Below are 24,182 nucleotides of genomic sequence, written 5' to 3'. Positions count from 1 at the left end.
ATCATTTGATGATACAATCGAAATGATTAAATCGGATTATGGAACAAAATATTTCGGCAAATTTGTAAAAATAATATCAAATAAAATTAATGAAAAAATAAATATACAAGCAAATGTGGTAAATGAAAAAAGTAAAGAAAAACTTAAGGCTTTCATAAGTAATAATGCAAAACAATTGATAAAGAAAATTGACAATTACAGAAATGAAAGACCTTATAAATATACATACCTCCAAAACCTGAAACACTTGTTAAGTAAATAAAAAATTTATAAATAACGAATGCTTTGAATCATTAAAAACACACTTTAACTTATACAAAAGAAAAAAGTTTTCATGTGATTTTTTTTTTTTCATTTGGATCATTAATACTTTTCGTAAAATAATCAAAAATAACAATAATTTTTTAACGGTTTCCCATAATTCACATCACATTACCTGTTATTTTTCATAACACGCTTTTCAAAAAGTGGTATCGGTTTTATACCTGAGACTTCTCTTCATGTTAATATTTGCATATCTTAGATGGTGAAATCAAATGCAACGACCAGCCCCCACACAAAACGAACGAATATTTTATGAATTTTGAAAGTCATAAATTTAATTAATAAAATAGCATTTAAATTTTGAGTGTCACCCACGATGTTTTAATGCATATTTATTCTGATATTTGAAGAATAAACTAAATTTCAAATAAAATATTTTTGTCTCGCCCAAATTGGTAATTCTTTTTTCAGAAAAATTGATGGCATTGAGATATTATTGAAAATTAAATTGTGTTATAATTCTTGGCGCCAGTATTGGCGGGATCGATGGTAGCGATAAATTAACTGAAACTGCTCATGATTATATCAAATTCATGTGATAACCGTTGTTGATGCAAAATCAGTACATTATCCTCATGTTGACCTATCTTTACGCAACTCCTGGACCACCCGGGGATCAGTGTGGCAGAGTTGATAATGGATCGCCGGCACATTCACGCTACAGCGTCAGGTAGGTCAACAATAACAAATTAATACAGCAAAACGTCAGTGAACATCTCAGCATTGCATCACAGAAGGAGATTCCAGCAAAACATCTCAACAAAGCATTTCAACAAAACATCAGTGAACATCTCAGAAGAAGATCTCAGCATTGCATCTCGACAAAACATCTCAACAAAACATCAGTGAACATCTCAAATGAACAAAAAAAAAAATAGATATTGAAAATGTTTTTTAACTTCTGTTATTGATAAATTTTTATTTTTCTTCACAATATGTGAATTTTTCTTAATAAAAATTGCTTCTTTTTTTATTTCTATTTAACTTCGACGGTATTTTTTTTCATGAATCATTTGAACCGTGTCTATAATGACAATCCGAGATCACACAGAGATCACAAAGAACACATAAATAGGGACATATGGATGCTAATATGTGCAGAATTTCAGAACAAAAAGGTTATACCATCCATAAGCAAGAGAGCTGGCATTCCTCCACCAACTCTTTATACATGGAGGAAGTGCTACCAAGAAGATAAAAAATGGTCACCAAAAAATAACAACTGGGGAAGAAAAAATAGAATTTTTACAGAAAAGGAAGAAAATAACCTTGCATCATATGTGTCGGACATTATTGATCAAGGAAACCTCTCCACAAATATAGGCTTTAGAGAAATTGCAATTGAATACTACTTGAATATTCACCTAGGAGATTACATTAAGATGTTCAATTGTTCGGAAATAAAATTGATTTAAAATACATGCGAGTGGTTAAAAAAGAAGAAGGCAAATGCATCGCACGCAGGTTTGGAGCAAAATTCAAAGAAGTGTCAGCCAAGAATGGAATTAATACACATGAAATTTTAATCGAAATGGTAAAAACTTCATATCAAAATAGAGATCTTTTTTAACAAGAAGAATGTCTCATTTACCATATTATTATCTTTGTTAAATCTTATTTTCTTTGTTTTTATTTTCTTCTCTGTTGTTAAATAATTCGACAAAAAAATTTCTTATTTGCACTAGCTTCAAAGTTTGAGGTGATAGATGATACAATTATGTAAGTTTATGTTTTGTGACCTCGATTTAAATATAAATAAATTAAATTGATTTTGAATAATATTCAATGTGCCCATTCTAATATTCTACATTATTATGTGGAGATATGTATATTGATTAATTTTTAAAAATTTGTAGAGAACCTCCGAGCGCATCCTTTCATTATAAAAAACGGTTATTAAAAAGTGCCTTACATAGGCTTATTTGAAGACCAATGAATAATGCTCCTAGTTCAGAGATAGAAATCATTGAAAATTTTATAAATCTTACCGATAAATCACAATTGGACGAAATGGTAAAGCAAATAGTTCAAAACAATTTCTTTCAAAATCTTATTTTTTTTGATTCTGGAGAATTTCAAAATAAAATAAAAGAAACAATACAAAAAGCCATCAAAAAAATCAGAGACATATGTTATTACTTTTCGAAAATGAATCATGAGAAATTAAATGAATCAGATATCACATTTTTTAATGCATTATTTATTCTAGAAGAAAGTATTCTTGAGGCCAAATGGGACAGTGTTATATCTGGTAATTTACTGGATGAAGATATTGAGTTAGTTATGACGTTTTATGAGCTCCAATCCAAATTTCCAAAAAACCAAGAAATAACAGAATGCCAAAAAAACCTTGCAAAAATTGCAAAAATATCAAAGCCAGAATATACCGAACCCATTTCTCCCGAAATAATTAAATGTCAAACAAATACAAATTTCATACAAAATCAAAAATTACCAAAACCAGAACTTATCGATTTTCAATTTCACCTTGAGCAGCTAACGCCCAGCCTCTTCGATGAACTTACTAAGACACCAGAGCCACTCCATCTTCCTATGCAAGAAGGAATCCAAGAGTTTGAACCAGACTTCATAAATATCGAAGAGTCCCAAAATTATATTAGATCAGAACTAAGAAAAGCAAGTAATATTATCACTGAATTAGCTCTTAAAGATTCCAATTCATATTAATTTTACAAATAAATATTTTTTTAAAATATTTTTTATTATATATTTTAAAAATTTTTTTCTTTTGGCTGATTTAATAACAGGGGAAAAATGGAAATCACAAAATATTAAATGAACTTTAAATAAAAAATAATAGATATTAATTAATGAATAAATCTCAAAGGAGATTGAATGCATTCTATGATAAATAAACGGTCGGAAATTGTACGTTAAAATCATCAAAATTCATTTTTCTCCATGACTTTTCAAGAATTGAAATAAAAATGATACGTTACGAATATCCATATTTTAAGTGCGTTTTCTTAAAGTATGTTTGAGAAAAATAGCCAATTTGTAATTTTATCTTCTTGTAATTACTTACTTTGTATATCCATTAAAGATTAATTTTTACAATTTATTTTTGCATAAATATGATCTACATAAGTTCTAACATATTCAGCTAAGATAAAGAAAATTTTATAAAAAGTTTTTTTTTTTTTTTTTTTTTTTTTTTTATTAAAAAATAAGGATTTCGATAGATACATGAACCTTCAAAAATCTGCTTAAAAAAATATTATGAATGTAATATTTATTTTTTGATACTTTTAAAATTTCGTTGATGCTTCACATTTAATCAATTATCAAAATTTCAATTTGCGCCAAATTAACCGCCATTAACTTTTTGATAGAATGATATGAAGTGCACTTTATGTCCCGAAACGGTTTGTCGACTTTTTCAATTGAAATAAATGGGTAACCATTTATGGACAGAAAACTCGAAATTATTCAATTTTAATATAAAGTATTGAATTTATGCTTTTTCAAATAAGCTTCATGAAGCACGTTTTCTCAAAAATAAAAATTCAGTTGGAAGGCGTATACACCAGTTTTTCATTTGGAAGTTGACAACATCACAACGCATCACGAATAATTTATTTTTTTCATGAATTAATTAACCAAGAAGTCATCCTCCATCATTTCATTTACACACGGGTAATATTGTGTTCCTTGAGTATATGCTTGTTCCTCATTGAAATAAGGGTTATCCTCATTGAAATAAGAGCTATCCTCCTTGGAATAAGGGATTATATTATTATCTTTTTGATCTAGTGGAATAGTAATAGCTAATTCACCATGAATAATTGTATTAAAAAATTTGAAAATCAGGAGAATGGGAATTACTATGGGAAAAAAAGGAAAGAGTACCAAAGTGTATTAGCAGGCAACCATAATGCGAATGGGTGTAGGTAAGTCATACGGATCGATTTGATCGTCCATTCACTCGGGGACGATAATTGTGGCAATTTAATCAGAAATACTTCAGGGAGTGACGAACAGATTTGGCTCAAATTTTTCGGAAACCGCCAGAGCTTGAGCTCAAGATGATCTAAAGAAACATTGATTTCAAAAAAGCATTTTATAAAGTCAAGATTTTGACGGGGATAAAGCATCAAAGCGTACTTGTTTCAAAAAATTTATTGTTTTTCTTTAAACCTTTTGAGCTTTTTGGACCAACGAGAGTATGAAAGTTGCATCAATTTGATTTTTTTTTCGAAAATAATTTTTTTTTTAATTTCAGGTTACAAAAATACATAATATTTGAATTTAATCAATACCTTAAATTTGTTGTACAGTTATTCTCTAAAATGTAAATATATAAGTAAAAATGTTCTTTTCTCGTAATTTCAATTTTGAAAAATTCAATAACTTTAAAGCATTTTTCACAGATCTCCCCTAACTCTGTAATTAAAAAAAAAATTAGTTAGATAATATTATTATATTCAGTACATTATAAATAAATCACATTGAACAAAATTTTGATTTAGGTCTTCATTAGCAGAAATTATGGGAACAAATATTTGTATGAATTTCACGTGTGTTACGAAACGAATAATATTTTTTGCTTCCAAGACATTTTTGTTTGAAAAGTGGATTCACGCACAAAGTACGTTAATTTAATAAGAATGGAATGAACACACTTCCATGGGGAGAAAAGAAAAATACAACCAAAAAGCAAACCATTGAAATGGAATCATCTTTAAATCGGCTTTCGCGTGTTCCAAATAAAAACAAAATTACAAAAAACGATATTTCAACTCAACCAAAAGAATACGCCTTAAAATATTTTTCGGAGCATCCAGAAGAGGCCATGGATACTAGGACACCTGCGGATAAAATTTCAGACATCAACGATCTTTTAGATTCAGAAGATATTTCCATTAACAAAAAATTCAAACTTTTAGTCCATAAAAAAATACTAACTTCTATGGAATATGGTGAACTGTCTAAAGAGGCCATGGATTCAATTATGGATCTTGTTGAATTTTATAATCAAAACAATAGACCAGAAAGTTCAAAAAGGCTTATTCTCAAAGCCAAAGAAATCAGTGAAGAAATTGATGCGAGTGATGAAGACAAATTTAGGATTGCTGTCGAATCTGCCACATCTTCCATTCAAATTGAAACTTCTTCTGATTCCGAAAGATTCAACAACATACAAAGAGCTGAGCGAACTCTTAAAGGGTATTCTGAGTATGAGAGCGAAAACAAATATTTGATGTATAAAAGAGATATCATATTTGCACGAACCAATTTTTATTTTGGTGAATATGAAACATCAATTTCTTTTTATGAAAAAGCGTATCAATCATTAGATATAGCAAACAAAGGGGAACAAGATGAACAAGTTGCATCACTAATGTATGAGACAGCGCATTGTACTGAACAAAGCGGAAATCTCAAAGGTGCAATTGATTTGTATCAAAACGCATATTCCATTTATAGTGATTTGGAACTTGAAAAGCAAGCCGAAAAAACAAAACGAAAAATTGAAAAATTGGAAGGAAAAATTGAGATGAAAAAGAAAGAGGAAAAAGATAAACAACAAAAACCAACAATAACACAACCAAAACTTAATTCAAATCAATCGCAGAAAACAAAATAACTTCCAATTAAAACATGTTTTTTAATACTAAAAAATATATAAAAAAACTTTTTTAATTTTGTACATTAATTCTAATTGTTTATTAATCAACTCTTATATATATAATAATAATGATTTATCCATCGGAAACATTCTATGTTTAAAATAAATGCAAAAGATCATATTTTGAATATTCATTAAATAGAAATGATAAAAGCAATTATTATGTAAGACTCATTATCTATTAACTTAAATATTTTATAATTATTTAATCTTCAAAATGAATTAATTGAAAAATAAAAAAGCATCAATTTATAAATCTATTTTTCTAGATATTCATGCTTTGAATTGTTGGAAAAAATCCAATCACTGTTCAATAAGAATGGCGTTATTGGTCTAGGAATTTGTTTCCCTAAGATTTTGGGATCAAATAGAAAACAACCCATATATATTATAATAATTTTTCCATTAATGATTTTTTCTGTTGTATATGAATTCTGATCAACAGGTGGTGTTTCCCATATTCTATTCATTTTGTGGTAAACAGTAACCAAAAGCCTGGAAAAATTAGTAAAAATTTAAATAAATTCAATCATTCATTAAATTTAGTTAAAACCGAAAAAATTAAGTGCAAAAACGAAAGTTCAAATTCTTCTTTATATTAAAATCAATCTAATTTATATTTGATTAAATTATTTAAACAGAAAAAATTCAATCAAATGAAACATAATATTTTTCTTTATTACTTATAAGAAATTTACCAAAAATACATATTTAAAACTCTTTTTTGATTATTTGTGAAATATTTAATAGCAAAATAAATCATAAAAAATTAAAAATTTTACTCAACTTCTTCGTCTGCTTCTTCATCTGTTTCTTCTTCTTCCTCCGACACTTGTTTTTCCTTAGGTGGTACATACACAAAATCTTTCTGTTTTAATTTCTTCCCATTTTCAATTTTCTGCAGTATCATTGCAGTTTGTCCCTTTGCGATTGGCCGTAATAATTCCGCTTCAGTACTTGTCAGCATTGACAAGAAAGGAGCGTAATAAGGTATTAATGAATCATCCGGCTTATCCAGCCAAGAATCGATTGCACTTCTTGCGTCGACTTTCTTGGCCAAAGTTTTCATCGCACTTTTCAGCTTCGATGGAGTATAATCCAAAGTTCGAACTAATTCACCAAGTTCATAACCTTCGACGGGCAAATAGTCGGAAATATTATTCATGAACTGTTTCACACGAGGCTTTAATTCAGGGTCTTGAATATACCAAAACGCATGAACAGCAAATTTCATAGGTAATGCTTGTACGATTATTGGCCTCGTTAAGAAGTCAAATGAATCGATTTTATTTTCTAATGAATGAAACGCTTTAAAAAATGAATAACTAATAGTATCGTCAATTAATTCTTTAGCATTAATGAATTGACATAACATATACATCGTGCCAAGTGCATTAAATGCAGATGTCTTAACGATGTCGGAATCAAAATGTATTTTCCGTCCAAAAAGCGTTTGAAGAGATCGGAATTCTTCTATATATCCTGCTTTATCACCATCACTTGCATTCATTAGACGTTGAATGTCATTTTGGAATATGTTATTTAACGTTTTAATGGCTGTTGATGATAATTCATCATTTTCATTATCAACTTCTTCGAGTAAAAAATTGCGTATTTCTTGATTTTGACTAAAATCATAGATACGACTAAAAAGAGAAAACTTTATTAAGTTATCATCTGTAACTTTCTCGAAACTTTTAGCAAACTTCTTTAATATGGAATTAACTTTATTAGTTTGTTTTCCATTTGATTTTTTCCATTTACCAAAAGCATTAATTACATTTATACATATATCAATGTTTTGAGTTGAATCAAACATTGTTTTAAATGAATCCAAAAGTGTTTTAAATTGATTTTCTGCTGCTGCTCCTTCGATTGCATTAATATCAAATTGTGTTAATAATGATGTTAATGAAAGTAATGCTTCATCATTATCTTTATACATTTTAAGTAATTTTGATAAATGTCGAATTATTGCTTCTGTTAATTGATCTGTTTTTGAAGAATAAAGTGCTGAATCACATAATATCTTTACGAACAAAAGATTTTCTTTTTTGTTGTCATTTAATAATATAATTTGCATTATTAACTCCCAATTTTGTAAGCAATCAAGATGATCGATAAATGATTCAATACAAACAAGTAATTCATCATTCGAAAATTTAGAAACTAATTTCGAAAATTCACGTAATTGTGATTCATTTATTTCTTCTTTATTCTTTGTTTTCATTGATTTAGGTATTTTATTCAAGAAATAATACGAAGTGATAAATTTAGCAGATGCATTTCGTACATTTTGCGCTTCATCAATTGTTAATTTAAATAAAGGTTTAATATCAATTTCTTTAAGAAGTTTCTTTTTGTTTAATTTAGTCATTAATCCTAATGTAGCAACAACAATTGAATTGTCTTTATCATTACATAGTGTTAATAATTCTGGTGTAATCGTTTTGAAATATGATTTTAATGCATTAACATCACCAGCATTTAATAATTCTTTGATTTGACTTAAGGAACATCGACGAATCTTAGCATTCTCATCATTTAATGACTTTGTTATGTATTTAAGAATATTAGCATTAAAATCATTGGGCGCTACCATACCGGCTTCCCCAATTGTCTTAACACAAAGTTCTCTGATCTTGGGATCAACATCGCGAAAACGATGGCGGATGACAGTGGTGAAGAATTCCATCGAAAGGGATCGTGATGATTCAAGTTCAGTTGTAAATTCTTCAATTTGTCGTTTTGTAACATTGGTTTGTTTTTTGGATGAGTTAAGTTTATCAAGCTCCTCAGATGCTTTGGAAATAGATTCTGCTAAAAAACTTTCGATTGCTAGAATTGAAACAATCGCTGATTCTCGTAATGTTCGATTTGGCGCTTCACAAAAGTCAAACACCCAATCTTTAAAAATGTCAAATGCATCTAAGAAAAGACCTTTGCAAACAATCAAAGAATTACATAAATCTGTCCAAAATTTAAATGCTTTTTGATCAAGGTTTTTGAAGTATAATTCGACAGGAGAATCAACTTGCCTGTCCTCACTTTGCTCTTGGAAAAGATCTTTTACTTCTTTGAATAATGATTTTTTTATTTGCTTTTCTGTAATTTCAATGTCAACCCCACCAATAAAAGGAATCATTGAAATCAATTCACGTATTGCAATTTGTGGTCTTTTTTCATAGAAGTCAGCCCATTGTTCAAATAATACGTCAGAGCATTCATCTGAAAAATATGTCTTTAATGGATCATGTGGTCCAACCTTTGTCATTTCTTCTGGCAAATGCTCAGGGTTTATTTCTGGCTTCTTCTTTCTTGTGCTTTTTGGAGGCATCTGATGATTTGGCTTTGTTTTGGCGCCAAATACAACGAAATGTTATGTGAAAAATTGCTGATGTTGCAAATTCACTTCAAACAAAAAACAAGGAAAAACGTTCATAAAAAAGCATTAGAATTGATTCAAATGGGAAATTAAATGATTCAGAACTTATCGAATCAGCAATTAATTTATATATAAAATATCCTAATAAACAATATTTAAAATTCTATTTATATATATTATCAATTTTAATACATGAAAAACCCGAATTTTCGATTAAATCGATAAAAACAATTTTATTGAATTTAACAAAATAAGATATCCAATTAAACATAAATTATTTTTATTTCTTTCATAAACATTGTAAAAAATCGGAATAAAATTTGATTTATTTAATGAAAATGTAATATTTAAAAAGAAAGAGTTTAAATCATTTCAAAAAGAATTAAAAAATTTACCAAACTTAAATAAATTCGCATCGCAAATTCTAATTACATTACAAGAAATATTTAATTCAACAATTGATTTAATTCATTCTTTAAATTAAGGTTATTTTTTTATAAATTTATTTTTAAATCGGACTGTATTTTGCCAAACCGTTTTTCATTTATTATTTTTATTTAAAATATGTGTCATTTATATTTTTATTGAAAGTCGAATTGAAAGAATGATAATTTCTTTAAAAAAGTGGGATCGTTTCCTATCGTTCTAAAGTACTAATCCTAAGGTTCTTTAAAAATCGATTGAGAGGATTTGGAGGTTTGGTCTGCGGTTGTGTAATTGATCCATTACTTCAACATAAATAATCAAATTAAAAAAGAAATATTTCGGTTTTGTATATCTGAATCTGATTAAATACAAATGTTAATGAAAAAGTCGTTTACTCGAATAAATGGCTGTCGTTTAGGTCGGGGTTGTCAACCTTCGTACGCTTCTTCTTCATTATGACCACTACGACAATGATAACAACGATAACGACCACCGCAACAGGTATGCACACTGCCAAGGCGATTGGAAATGTTTTGTTTGATTCCTTACACTCTATCAAAGTATCAACAGTTGCATATAGTGGTCCCCAAGTTGTGTTTTGATATTTCTCAGTTACCATTATGTATCTTGTGTTTGATGTTAAACCAGAATTTTCAACGTTCAAATTTTCGGGTTCTTTTTCACCATTAAAGTAAATGCATGCGATCGAATTATATCTGAATGCGTCCTCACCGATTTCATACAGGTTATCGCCGATGATTAATGATTTGATTCTGTTACAATAGAAAGCGAATGAACCAATTTTAAGTAATGAGTTTGGTAATACTAAACTCATTATATAACAATCATAGAATGAAAAGTTTCTAATTGTTTTAGTTCCATTACCAATATCGACAATATTTAATTGACCTTCACAAAATGCATAATCATCAATAATTGTTACTGAGTTAGGAATTGTTATGTTAAAGAATATAGTTTTAGCAAATGAATATTTGCCAATTATTTCAACATTTTCACTAATTGTAAATCCTTTGACTTGACTAAATAAAAATGCATAATCGCCAATGACAGTTACTGTATTTGGTATTTTAAAGTGCTCAAGTGTGATTCCCATTGGCATACAGATGATTGTTGTCATGTTCTTATTATATAATATTCCATTGTCATCATTAGTATAATATTTATTTTCTTTAGAGACATTAATATATTTAAGTTTTTTACATTTTGCTAATGATTCAGTACCGGAGAACATGAAAAAAAGGCGCCTTTTTCAATCGTTTTGAGTGATTCTGGTAATTTGATTCCGAGTAAAAATAAGCAAAAGGCAAACGCACGTTTCTCAATGACTTCGATTTTCTCCCCGAAAGTAACATAAAATAATTTTAAACAATTTGTAAAAGTAGATTCACAAATTCTAGTTACAGAATTTGGAATTGTTATATTACCACTTAAAGATTCAGCAAAGCATAACTTTCAATTGTTGTAACAGATTCAGGAAGTGCTACATTAAATAACTTCTTACACTTGTAAAATGAGGAATTTCCAATCGTTTTAATAGATTTGCCCATGTTAACTTTGCGCAAATTATAGCAATTATAAAATGCAAATTTACCTATTTCTTCGACTGAATCTGAAATGTTTACAGTTTCCAATAGAGACCACTCATAAAAAGCATTAGGTGGAATTTTTGTAACATTTCCAATGATAAGAAATCTTGTATTTCTTTTATATTCGTCTGTAAAATCGCTGTCGCTATTTATGACTAATGTTTCATTCGAAAGAGCTTCACGTGTTGCTGTAATAGAAGAAAAGCAAGTGCAAAGTTCATCAAAAAAAAATATGACGAAAAGATGTAACGGTTAATTGTGTAGTTTATTAATTGGAAGAAAAAAATTGATCTGATCGGAAACGATTTTCTCCTTCTCAAAATTGTGTGGAAGTTCCTGACATTTTTTCTGTCAGATCAGATTTTTGAATATAATTCACCGGAAATTGATAAAGCTTTTGTACAGTCTTATATAACCGTCCGGATGAAATCACAGGCTGTATGTTTATCGTTGTCAAATGCCGGCGGTTATTAAAATTGTGTTGGAATTGATCGGTTTGGTTGAGTATTCAAAACTTTGTTAACTTCATTGTTTATGTTATTGACCAAGCTTCTTGAAGCTCTCATCAATAAAAATATTTAAAAATTAAATTATACATTGTTTTGTTGCAAATGCTGAAAAGGGTATAATTTTATAATACAGAATGAAATCATGAAACCAACTTTACATTATCTATCTATATTAAATATAAGAAAACTGAAAACTCTTTTCTAAATTGAATACCGTAGATGTCCTACATTTAAATATATGAATTGGAAGACATGCGAAATTATAATGTTATATTTTTGAGATTATAATCTGAATGGTAAAAAAGATCAGTATATTGCTCGGATATGTTGTTATTGGATGTATTTTTGGTAATGAAATTAGACTTGATCGCATTGCAGTTTAAACATTGCACAACATATTGTAAATATTCGCCTAAATGTTCAAATAGAACAATAAATGATGTACGGCTTCATTAAGTGAAAGAATTAATAAAAAGCAAAAGCATCTTCCGTATGAAATTACTCAAGGAATTATATCAATCCCAATTCCACATACATCACAACTGAAATTCAGCTTTAGGTGATGTTTGGATGGCACAGTGTCAAAATCTCAAAAGGGATTTACCCAAAGATCATTTAATAATATTAAATTTTATAGCAACTGAAAGCTATGCATGGAGACTTTTATGTTATTCTGATTCCAGATATGGATATCCAAATTATTTTATGCTACCTTTTAGCTAAAAGTTCATTAACCAAATCAAAAAATACTTCGTAGATTATACAACTTTAAAAAACTTTACAAACTTCTTTTTCGTGATTAAGTGATTTACCTTTTCGGGATTTTTTCCTTTTGATGCAAGTTGAAAAGTTTCATTCACATATACACAGTTTTAGAAGAACATTCAATATAAGAAGATGCACCGATTTCATTTGCTTTTAGTTGTCCTCTATCAGAAGAAATAGGCGGTAAAACAAATGTCATCAGGATTTGGTTCATCCCGATGATCGGATTTCGTACCTACTAAAACAATAGGAACATCAGTACAGTAGTGTCTTATTTCTGGAACCCATTGTTTTGTTACAGATTTTAATGAATTTGGATCCACAAGTGAAAAACAAAGAAGAATAACTTTAGCACCTGAATATTTAATTGGAATAATCATTTCCACTGCCTGTATCCCAAATGCTTAGTTTAATTATTTTTTCTTTGTAATTAACATCTTTTTGATAGTTATCTAAATTTGTTGGAATATATTTGGTATTTGGGAAAACGCCTTGCTTGTATGTTATTGCTAAAGAAGTTTTACCCACTACTCCATACTGACTTTGTACTCTTTTTGTTTTCTCAAGATTTTTGTGCAATTGTTTTTTGCTACAGACAAACCTTGTCAATTTAGTTGAAAAAAAAATAATTCATCAAAAAATTATCGAGAAATGATGGATTTCATAAAAAATGCTTTTTTCTTTGTTTTTAATAAGATATCTTTACAATAGTTCTATCCAAATAATAAACACCTTACAAGAAGCTAATGAATAAATTGGAAATTTATGGATGATGTGGTAGAGATGCATTTAAAAAAAATCAAAAGAAAGATATTAAAAATTTTGAATAAGTATATTCTGTTTACACTTAGAAGTACTACTTTTATCTGTGGTAATACCTTATTATTTCCATTTGAATGAAGAAAAAAAAATTAACGTGCAAAAAAGACGTTAAATCAATTCACAAGGAAAAGTAATATCATCAAAAAACAAAAACATTACAAATACACTTACTTTTGCAACAAGAAATGTCTATATTTAATCAACAATAGTTAGGTCTAAAGATAATGAGTAGTTTTGAACAATAATGTAAATTAAATTTACAAATTGAACTTTTTTTTTTAATCATCTTAAAACTATTATACTATGTAATGAAAGTTGTTTTAGTGTTTTTGGCGATGGTTTGTTGATTGTTTTTAATTTAAATGGAAAAATGGAATCCAAAACATAATGAAGTGAACAGTTAATTGAATTGGAAAACAACCAATGAATACGAACCAATACACACCCCAGTATCTCATTGATCTTTTCCAAAGGCTTAGATTCCCTGACACTGCACAGAGTGCGGATAGGGAGTTACAAAAAATTGTTTATAATGAAACAACAATTCAATCATTATTTTTAATCTTAAATGAAAAGGATCAAGTTATTATTAAATATGCATTAATTTTAATCACAATATTTTTAAGATCTCAAAAATCAATAACAGATCCAAATTTAATTGAGCAGTTTCATCAACGCATTTTAAGTTTTTTATCTCAAGAAAATGATCCTGATTTAACCAAACTTATGTTAGGGGTGATTGAGGAGCTCTTAAAAAAAACAGATGGGTTTTGGCTCGATCTCGGAAATTATGCACTATCAATAACAAATAATTCTCAACGATTAGCCATTTTAAACATATTATATGACACTATTCCTAGTGAGCTTGTTCAAAGTAGTATAGAATCTTTTATAAATTTTGAAATTCAAGGATTGGAATCATCTGATATTGAAGAAGAAAAACAATCAATATTTTTCCTCGCACACATAGAGGCACTACTCCAAGGAAAAATTGAAGTCGTTTCACGTATTTCACAATCTTTTTTCAAGCTTTTTATTGAATCAATTTCTTCAAATGATTTTACAAGATTGACATTCATAACTTGTGCAGTTAGCAAATACACTGACAAAGGAGGAACTTTATTTCCATTTAAAGAATCTATTCCATATATCATGCAAATTCTTCAGTCAACGAATTATTCACATAGCTACGTAATACAGCTTCACGAATTCCTTTTGGTGAATTTGCTAACAGCAACAATTGATATTAAACGAATTTTTTCGGACGTTCCAAATGTTATCAAAATGGAGCAGATGATTTATCGTTTTTTGTTTGATAGTAGTGATATTGATGATCCTTTTGATCGATTTACTGATATTTTTGCATTTTTAAAGCTTTCATTTTCTCAGATTGATTCAAATATTTTATTACAAAACATATTCATGTTAGTTGAGGAATTGACATCTTCTAGTGATCAAGGAGTTAGCTCTTTTTCATTTATTTTAATTCGTGCTGCAGTTATTTCATCTTCTCAACGAGTTTTTCAGCCACATATGAAGAAACTTTTTGAATTGTTTTTGATCGCTCTCCAATCAAACTCAGTTTTCGTGCACAAAGTTGCAAGCACATGTCTTGATGAAAGACTTATTCAATTTTTTGAGCCTATTATCAATCAAGAACCAATATTAGTTATTAATATTATTCAAAATCATCTTATAAATTTTTGTCCAGATGATTTTAAACTTTTTTTAAATGTATTATTTGTGATTAATAATACAGATGAAATATTTCCTATTGTCTTTAAGTTTTTGCAACATTTAATTTCGAATCAAAATCAAAAATTCGTATTTTATGGTCAATTATTCCTAACACAAATCATTCGGAATTCGAAATCTTTTGTGAATCTAAATTTTGAGCAAATTTATCAATACATTGAAAGTATTTGTTCGAATCCAATTTCATTAGAATCAACTTATTCCATAATATTTGAGTCTATATCAAGTTTAGCGATATGTGCAAGTGATTTACTTATTCCACATTTACCTAATGTGATACAATTTATAATAAATGGAATTAATACAAATGATTCTGAAAGTTCAATTGAAGTAATGAAATGTTTTATAGTATTATTTAAAACATATAAAACTAATTTATTTTGTTTTCTAGATCCTATTATTAAAGAACTATTAGTTAACATTAATAAGAATATAATAAATCAATTAGAATTATATACAACAGAAAATATACCAATTCAACCATCAATTAAATCAGGCTCACTTGCATTAAATATTTTAAGTAAAATATCGAAAAACTTAAAGCAAGAAGAATTAATATTAAAAATTTATAATGTAATTTTGTATCTGTCGAATTATTTTATATTTCCAATATGTATTGAAGCTTCAATGAATTCATTATCAACAATTTTATGTTTTTTACAAAAGGAACAAATTCAACCACTTATCGAAAAATGTTATCAAGATTTAATCCCTAATGATTATGATAGTTTAAGTTATTATTTAAAAGTTATAATGAATTCGATTTTTTATTTTGGAAATGATATCATTAAACCAACAATAATAAATTCATTGATACATAAAATAATAACAATAATTAATGAAGTTGATTATGCTTCAAGTTTTGAATTAGGCGAAATATTAGCAGAAATACAAATTCCTTTTATTACATTAATTAGTGCAAGTGAAGATATGCAATTAATAGGAAATGTGTTTAACTTTTTATTGTTAATAATAACTAAACCTTATGTTCAAGATTTCTCAATTAAGACAATCTTTATAATATTAGAAAGATATACCGAATTAATAAATTCCGATTCATTTGTATCTAAAATTTCATTTATTAATTCTATGATCCTTAATGGTTCAAACCAAAAGTCATCAATGATAACAGAACTAATTTATTTACTTTCAGTTAATGTCACTAAAACTAATTTGATCAAAAACTTCGCAATGAATATAATGGATTCTTTAATAAAACGATTACAAATGGAACAAGATATACCTTCTAAAGAAAGAGATTGTCTCGTTGCTTCTATTTGTTCTTTAGTATGTCAAGTTATTGGTGGCGATTTTCCTATTCAAGAAACATTACCTTTGTTCTTGAAATGTATTCCTTTAACTCGAAAACCTCAATATAGTGTTCATGTTTTCCATTACTTATGCGGATTAACACATATAATGGACACACAACAAAAAGATATGTTTGTTCATGCAATAATTGAAGCTGTAGCTCAGCCTTATGTAAATATACAGAAAATGAATATTGCAGTCATCGTTTGGAGCGTTTTATTACAAAATATTAGTATGAAATATCCAATGGATGATAACTTCGCTGCGAATATCTCGAATGAGTTAGGAGGTGATCAAAATAAATTACATTTCTTTATCGATTCTTACCAGAGATTGATGAATGAAATTCATATGAATTTCCAAACTTAAAATGGAAAATTTTTTGTTTTTATAATAAACCTTGTTTATAATGTCATTTATATTTTTTGATATTTGTAAATAGTATTACGATATTCTAAGTGTGAATAAAATTCTTCCATCTTAAAAAACAAAAATTCATCAACAAAAATGATTTTTAAAAATGTTATAAAATGTAAAACTGTTCACAAATAATTCAATTAAATTTTCGCGCCAAAATTGAATACACGCGATTATAACTGCAACGTAATCAACGGCAGAATGAGTAATTCATGATACTAATAAATGAATGATCGTTCATTGTAATGATATTATAACACTTGAAGAATTATATCGATAACATATAAATATTTTCGAAAATTATAATTTCAGATACGAAATTTTAAGTATGAAACAGAAACATGATAATGATAAATTTATCGTTCTCGATTCAATTTCCAACTTTTTTAATCCATTCTTGACGGCTTTTGTATGGAATCTTGTGTGTTGGGAAAACCGTTATGAAAAAGTCTTTATCTCAAAAAGTCGAAATAATTCGCTTTTTCTATTTCACCTCATTTAAAGATGACGAACATAACAGAGCTTATTAATGGCTTGAACCGCGCCATAACTCCAGCTAATGGAGTGCTCCAAGAGATTGAAGTCCAACTCACTGCACAATCATTCTCTAATGCTCTTGTTAGAGATGTAATTCAGAGAAACGGGCTTCCTCAAGAGATATTTAATAGTGTTGACAATATTGCTTCAGCAATACTTTTTGCAAAAGCTATTTCATTTGGTTATCCAAAAGAACTTCCACCAGGTGATGCTATGGCTCAAGTTATTTATGGCAACTCAACATTAGCCTTTTACTTCGAGGAGCTTAAGAGGTACGTTGCTTCTATCCCAGGCTTCATTGAAGAATTTCTTCAAACGACAATTGATTACATCAATGCAAAAGTTAGTGAAGCCGTCTATTCCAAAGTAGCATACAGTATCCTTGACTATATTTCTATCATCCAAACACTTGCTTCAGCAGCTGATCTTGAAAACCAACAAATCCCGTCAGAATATTCCATCATTTCTGAAGTTCGCCCATATCTTGATCAACTTACCAACCAAATCATTGCAGCCATTCAAAACGGTGATGCATATAGGATTGCATTTATGAATCATCAACCCACCAATGATTTAGAACAAACATTTATTGCATCTGTCAAGACAGCGAATGAAACCATTCAAAAGCAAGTTGAACTTTATGGCCTTCTCCAACAAAAGATTCTTGATAGCTTCATGCCTTCATTTAATGAAGAAGCATATATTCATTTCCAACAATATGCACAACAATATTCATCCTCAGTTGCAAGTATTTGTTTATTATCCCTTAAGATTGGAATGTATTCACCCAGTTCGTTACAAATCCTTGCGCAAGTCCTTGAACGAATGGCCAAATTTGGATATGATATCTTTGCTCCAGTATTTAACATAATGCGTTTCCGAGATAAGTTTGAGAAAGCTATTGAAGATTCAAAGACAGCACATGAAAGTATTGGGCAATTCTTTGCACCATTATTACAATCATTAGTACAAATTCAACCTGATTTACCAATACCATTCCAAAACGTAGTTAATACACAACTTGTACCATTATTTGAAACACTTCAACGCTTAAACATAGAATATGACCAAGAAATGGATAAACTTATAGCAGCCATGAAACAAGATCGTAAATTCTCTGTGTTTCAAACACTTGGACAACTTGCACCATCCGAATTATCAGAAGCAGCTAAGCCAACAATGGAAATTGCTGGAAGAATATTATCACAAATCCTTAAGACAGGTGCAACAATTGAAGACATCAATGAAAACATTCAAAGTCTTAATACTGAATATTCCGAATTTAGTGCATTTGTACAAATTAAATTAAATCATTTAACAAATGCTGATCAAAAAGCTAAATTAATTCAACAACGAGATGCTATCTCAAAGAGTTTATTAGAATTTGTTGATGGATTTAAGTTATTTATCTTAAATCAAAACAATGTTTTACTTCGAAACAAAGTTGGAATATTAACAGCTAACTTCTTATTTGCATTATGTTGTTTAGATACATCTAATCCAATTATTAAGCAATTAGTCTTAGCACGACAATTATTAGCAGATAATGTTGTACGATTTTATCCAAATAATATGAAAACACTTGTTGATACATGTATGGTATTAAACAAACGAAAAGAAGAATTACCATTAGAAACACGTCAACAATTTATTGGTGTTTATTCAGTCTTTATGGATTCTATTCGCCAATCAGCTAATGTCTTTAGTAGTAATAGTAATTCTACTAATCCACAAAATGTTATATCATGTGTTAAAGAATCGGATAAACTTAAGTCATTATTAAAGGCATTACATGGCTCATTAAATAATCCGAATATACCACAAGATATATTACCATTAATTAATGAGTTAGAAGTCTTTTCTTATGATATATCAGGTGCCCCACAAACATTTCGACTTGCATTACAACTTAATTATAAACATTGTGTTGATGCATTTACTCAATATATGGGACCATTCATTGATATGATTACATCTGCTGCTACTGTTCAATCAGAACAATATTATCAACATTTCTGTGAACTTAAGAATATTATTAATGAAGGAATTAAAGCAATTCAAGAGAAATTAAATAATCCACCACCATTTGGTATATATGATCGTAATTATATATTAGGATTAATAGCAGCAAGTCGAGATGTCTTTAAGCCTTCATTTGAATTACTTAAAGAATCACAAGAAATCCTTAAACATGCACAAGCTCCAGCACAACTTAAAGCAGGTATTAATAGTATTACACAAACGTTAACATTATTAGCACAATTAATGACTTATGTTGGCTCAATTACAACAGAAGGAGAATTACCAATGAATTCATTAATTGGATTCTTACTTAAAGATACTACTAATGATGTCGAAAACAAGATTAATATGCTTAAACAAGTCATGAATGATCCTACTCAAGTATCACAAGTAGGACAACAATTAATATCTTCACTTTATGAATATGCTGATGCATTAGAGAAAGTAGAACAATTAAAGCCATTAGCAGAACAACTTAGAATAATAGCTAATTCTATTGGTGATGCTACAGCTAGAATCGCTTCAGGTGATACATCACAAATCCCAGTATTAAATCAAATGCTTGATAACATTTTAGGTATGAATCAACAACTTAAACCTGTTAGTGATAAACTTATCTCAGAAGTACAATCTATTGGTGGAGAAGTTGATAATAAGAAGAAACAAGAAGAAGAAGAAAAGAGAAAAGAACAATTACAAAAAGAACAACAACTTAAAGAAGAAGAAGAAAGCAAGAAGCCTAAATATGAACAATTTATCGATCATATACCAAATGAAGATGAAATTGAAAAGATGTTTATCGATGTTATGCAATCAGAGAATGAATCTATTCGTCCATTATTATCTAAGAACATTAATGCACTTAAAGAAGATGTTGATGAATTTAAGAAATTATTCGAACAATATCGTAATGATCCTAATAACAAAGACGTTGTTGATAAACTTAAAGAAATTGCTCAACGAATTCAACAAGAACAAGAACAAATTAAGAAAGGACTCGAATTTATACCACCAGAAGAAATCAAATCTTCATCATTATTAACTATGTTTGATAAACTTAAGCAATATAATAATGAAGAAAAGGCTAAAGAAACCCCACAAATATTAATGAATTTAGCGCAATATATTAATGAGAATTATAAAGATCCAGTTAAATTAATGTTATCTAATCTTGTTGGAGATATTTCAATGTTAATGAAATCAAATCCAAAATTAGCATATTCACAATTAGAAACATTAATTAATGCAATTAATGGTAATCCAGAAGAAATCTCATTACAAAAATTAGAAAAACTTAAAGAAACATTAAAGAAGAATCCAAATAATAAAGAAGAAGTTCATGACTTATTACAACAAGCATTATTTGCGAACTTAGTACAAAAATTAATGTCAGGTCAATCGAATCCATTAGATGATCCTGATTCAGTACAATCTAAATTACATAGATATGTATCAAATATTAATCAATCGAAAGATGGTAATGGTGAAGAAGTTAATGGCGATTTTGATTTAGCACAATTAATTGATCAACTTGAAGATATGGTAATAGGTACTGATGATGTCCAAGAATTAGATTCAGAACAAATATCAGATAAAATTATGGACTTAAATAGTGAAGTAGTATCATTAGGTACCGAAATTTCAAATGATCTTAAGAAAGCTACTGAAGCTAATTTACCAGAGATACAAAAGAAAGTCAACTTATTACGTTCGAAAGCTTTAGAACTTTCAAATATATCTTTAATAGCTGCTTCTAAACGTGGAGAAACTAATAAAGATACATCAAGTGAATTACAAGAAGAATCTACAAAACTTTTGGAGTTATTAAATTCATATTCAGATATAGTATCTAAAGTCCCAACATCATCAAATAAAAATGCTCAAATTAGAGCTGTTAATAAGGCAAATAGAGAAATTAATATGGCATTAGGTCATATTGCAGAATTAGCTGATGAAATTGTAGAAACTCCAGTAAGTGTAATTCAGCCATCATCTGAAGATTATCATGCTATGTCTAATCAATTAATGGGAGATATCTTTAAACTTGCACAACTTTCAACAGAAAATTCAAGTGCTAAACCATTAAAGTTTGGAAAAGTTTGTTCATCATTAAACTTAGGATTACAAAAGTTCATTGGTGGAGTTAAAACAGTTACTAAAGGAGCAGAAGAACAAGAAGATATCTTAGGAATGATTAATGATTTGCAAGGATTATTTGGACAACTTACTGAAGATGCGTCATCATTAACTACAGATATTCCAACTAAGTTATCTAAGTTAGTTAATGATATTCGTGTAGCTGTAAGTGATTCACTTAATACAGAAGTAGTACCACAACCTAAGGTTGCTAATTCATTACCATTTAGATTTAAAGTTCCAACAATACCAGAAACTTCACCAACAGAAATAGCTCAACTTCAACCAATAATTGATAACAAACAGAAATTAGTTAAATCATCATTAGAGAAATTAATTTCATCATTAAATGGATCGAAGACATCTGCGGAACAAATCCAAAAGGAATTTAATGAATTCCAAACTCAATTATCAGAATTAATTATCCCAACTTCAAATATGCAAACTTCAACATGGAACCCTCAATGTCAAAATCAATTATTGAAAGCTCGTAACGCATTAATTAACGCTGGTGATATATGTATCGATGCAACACGTAATAGATTAATGGGATCTGAAGGTTGGAGAGATTCTGTTGCTGCATTTTTGGCTACGGCTGAAACAGCATTAGAACAAACTATGAACGCTGTCGACGCAACAATTAAATCCGCTGAAGCTGATTTGTCTGTAACAAATGAAGTTGAAAAGGAATTAGTCATTGCTGCACGTGCTTGTCAATCATCAATGCAAAGATTAATGTCATTGAAGTCCACTGCTGCAGAAAAGAAACTTACAATTGGTGATAATTACTTAGGTTGTGATATCATTGAAGTAAGTGCGCCAATATTAAATAACGCTGCCAAGTTAATCGAAGTAGCACAAGCTCAAACTAAATTCGTGTTACAAAAGAATCCGGAAATTATTAACCAAAAAGGTTTGATTAATACTGCTAATAACTTGGTGGATTCATTGGAATTAATTACTGTGGCTGCTGAAGCGACTGTAAATAATGAGCCAGACGCTATGCCAAAGATATTGGCTGGATGTAACTTGATCAGTCAGGCAGTAGCACACTTCTTAGTAGAAAATAACCAAAAAGGTGGTTCGCCTGAATTAAATGTGACTTTGCATAAGATGACAGACTCAGTACAGAACTTAATCAAACAACTTAGACAATTCGCTGAAACTGCAATGGACGCTGAAAAGAAGGCACAACAAAAGTCTGTCGCTGGAGGTATTGCAGGTGCTAGAAGGCCATTGAGTGGTATGATCGCGAAGTTGAACGCAGAGGCTAAGGTTGTCGCAGCAAGAAAGGCTTTGGAGGAAGCAGAAAAACTTGCTAAGGAAGCAAGACAAGGAAAGTAAAATGAAAAAAATGAATACTCAATGTTTATCGTCTTTGAAAATTGTGATGAAAACGATCACTTACTTTGATTCACTTTTAGTTTATGACAATGTGTACACCACTCAAAAATATGTTTATAACCATTCAAAAAGTGATAATAAACATTCGATACAACTTTTTGCAGAGATTTACTTTTTGAATAGTGCGACCGTTTGTGCACAAACAATAAATTTTTTTATTTTTAAAATGATATTTCAAAGTTAAATATGAATTTTTTTATAAATTAAGATATTAAATGATTTGTTTTTTTATATTATCGAAATATATTTAGTTATTTTATGATAAATTTGGTTTTTTTCCGATTTCCTTTTTAAGTCTTTTTGATTCATTTCAAATGTGTGTTAAAGTTTACACAAATCTGATGTAAAGTTTGAAATGATTTGACCAATTGTAAAACGGCTTCAACAGAATTCCCTTTGAAAAAGTTTTTATTCCAGCGTTATATTGTGTTCAAATCGGATTTCAATGAGAACGTTAAAAAATGACACTATCGGCGCTTTCGTTTTTTGCTTTAAAAATCATCTTGAAGCCAACCCTAATGAATGACGAGGTGAAAGTTTTAATAGAATGGCTACCAGGAGCTCTACTACCAGTAAGGATTAATAGATATTCAACAGGTGAAGATTTGGAGAATTTTCTGAAATTCTCTTGTTTTTCCGATGAAAAGATATATTTATTCTATAATGGAGAGATGCTAAACCCATCTGTATTCTTAGGTGCTTATGGAATAAGGAAGAATTCCGTGATTCAATGTAAAGTTGTACAGAAAATTAATATATTTCAAGAAATAATACATTCGCATCGACATTCAATTCAAAAAGAAGCTGCGCGCAGGCTAGATCTCATCGAAGATAAGAGAAGTAATATGGGAGATATGATAAAATCGGATTCTTCATTATCTGATTCAGACCCCTATCAATATTTAGTAAGTGAAAACAATGATACATCGTCATCAAGCGATATCCCATCTGATCCACTTCCGATATTATGGCAAAATGATGAAAATGGATAATCAAAAAGATCAAACTAATCATTCATGTAACCACTTTGGATATACTTATTAAGAAGATTAGAAGTGATTTAACTGTAGAAATGTACATTGTTTTGGGGGAAATAATTGGATGATCACTTA

The 24,182-nt window shown here is 29.0% G+C and overlaps 4 protein-coding genes across 4 annotated transcripts; 2 read left to right on the top strand and 2 right to left on the bottom strand.

Moving 5' to 3' along the window:
- Positions 1–5,014: 5,014 nt before the first annotated feature.
- On the top strand, positions 5,015–5,932 carry GO595_009375 (uncharacterized protein; the record flags this gene model as incomplete). The annotated part of the gene is made up of 1 exon (XM_067923053.1): positions 5,015–5,932. The coding sequence occupies one exon, from the start codon at positions 5,015–5,017 to the stop codon at positions 5,930–5,932; it is 918 nt and encodes a 305-aa protein (XP_067770377.1).
- An 820-nt stretch (positions 5,933–6,752) lies between these two features.
- Positions 6,753–9,311, bottom strand: GO595_009374 (sister-chromatid cohesion protein 3; the record flags this gene model as incomplete). Its single annotated transcript, XM_067923052.1, has 1 exon — positions 6,753–9,311. The coding sequence occupies one exon, from the start codon at positions 9,309–9,311 to the stop codon at positions 6,753–6,755; it is 2,559 nt and encodes an 852-aa protein (XP_067770376.1).
- An 865-nt stretch (positions 9,312–10,176) lies between these two features.
- On the bottom strand, positions 10,177–11,037 carry GO595_009373 (leucine-rich repeat domain-containing protein; the record flags this gene model as incomplete). Its single annotated transcript, XM_067923051.1, has 1 exon — positions 10,177–11,037. One exon carries the CDS (start codon positions 11,035–11,037, stop codon positions 10,177–10,179), a length of 861 nt encoding a protein of 286 aa, XP_067770375.1.
- A 6,438-nt stretch (positions 11,038–17,475) lies between these two features.
- Positions 17,476–23,010, top strand: GO595_009372 (uncharacterized protein; the record flags this gene model as incomplete). The annotated part of the gene is made up of 1 exon (XM_067923050.1): positions 17,476–23,010. The coding sequence occupies one exon, from the start codon at positions 17,476–17,478 to the stop codon at positions 23,008–23,010; it is 5,535 nt and encodes a 1,844-aa protein (XP_067770374.1).
- Positions 23,011–24,182: the final 1,172 nt, after the last annotated feature.

Source organism: Histomonas meleagridis (genome assembly GCF_020186115.1).
Source record: "Histomonas meleagridis strain 2922-C6/04-10x chromosome Unknown contig_9, whole genome shotgun sequence".
NCBI classification, from domain to species: Eukaryota; Parabasalia; order Tritrichomonadida; family Dientamoebidae; genus Histomonas; species Histomonas meleagridis.
Note: the sequence above shows the minus strand (reverse complement) of the source record. Positions and strands in the feature narration are given on the sequence as shown.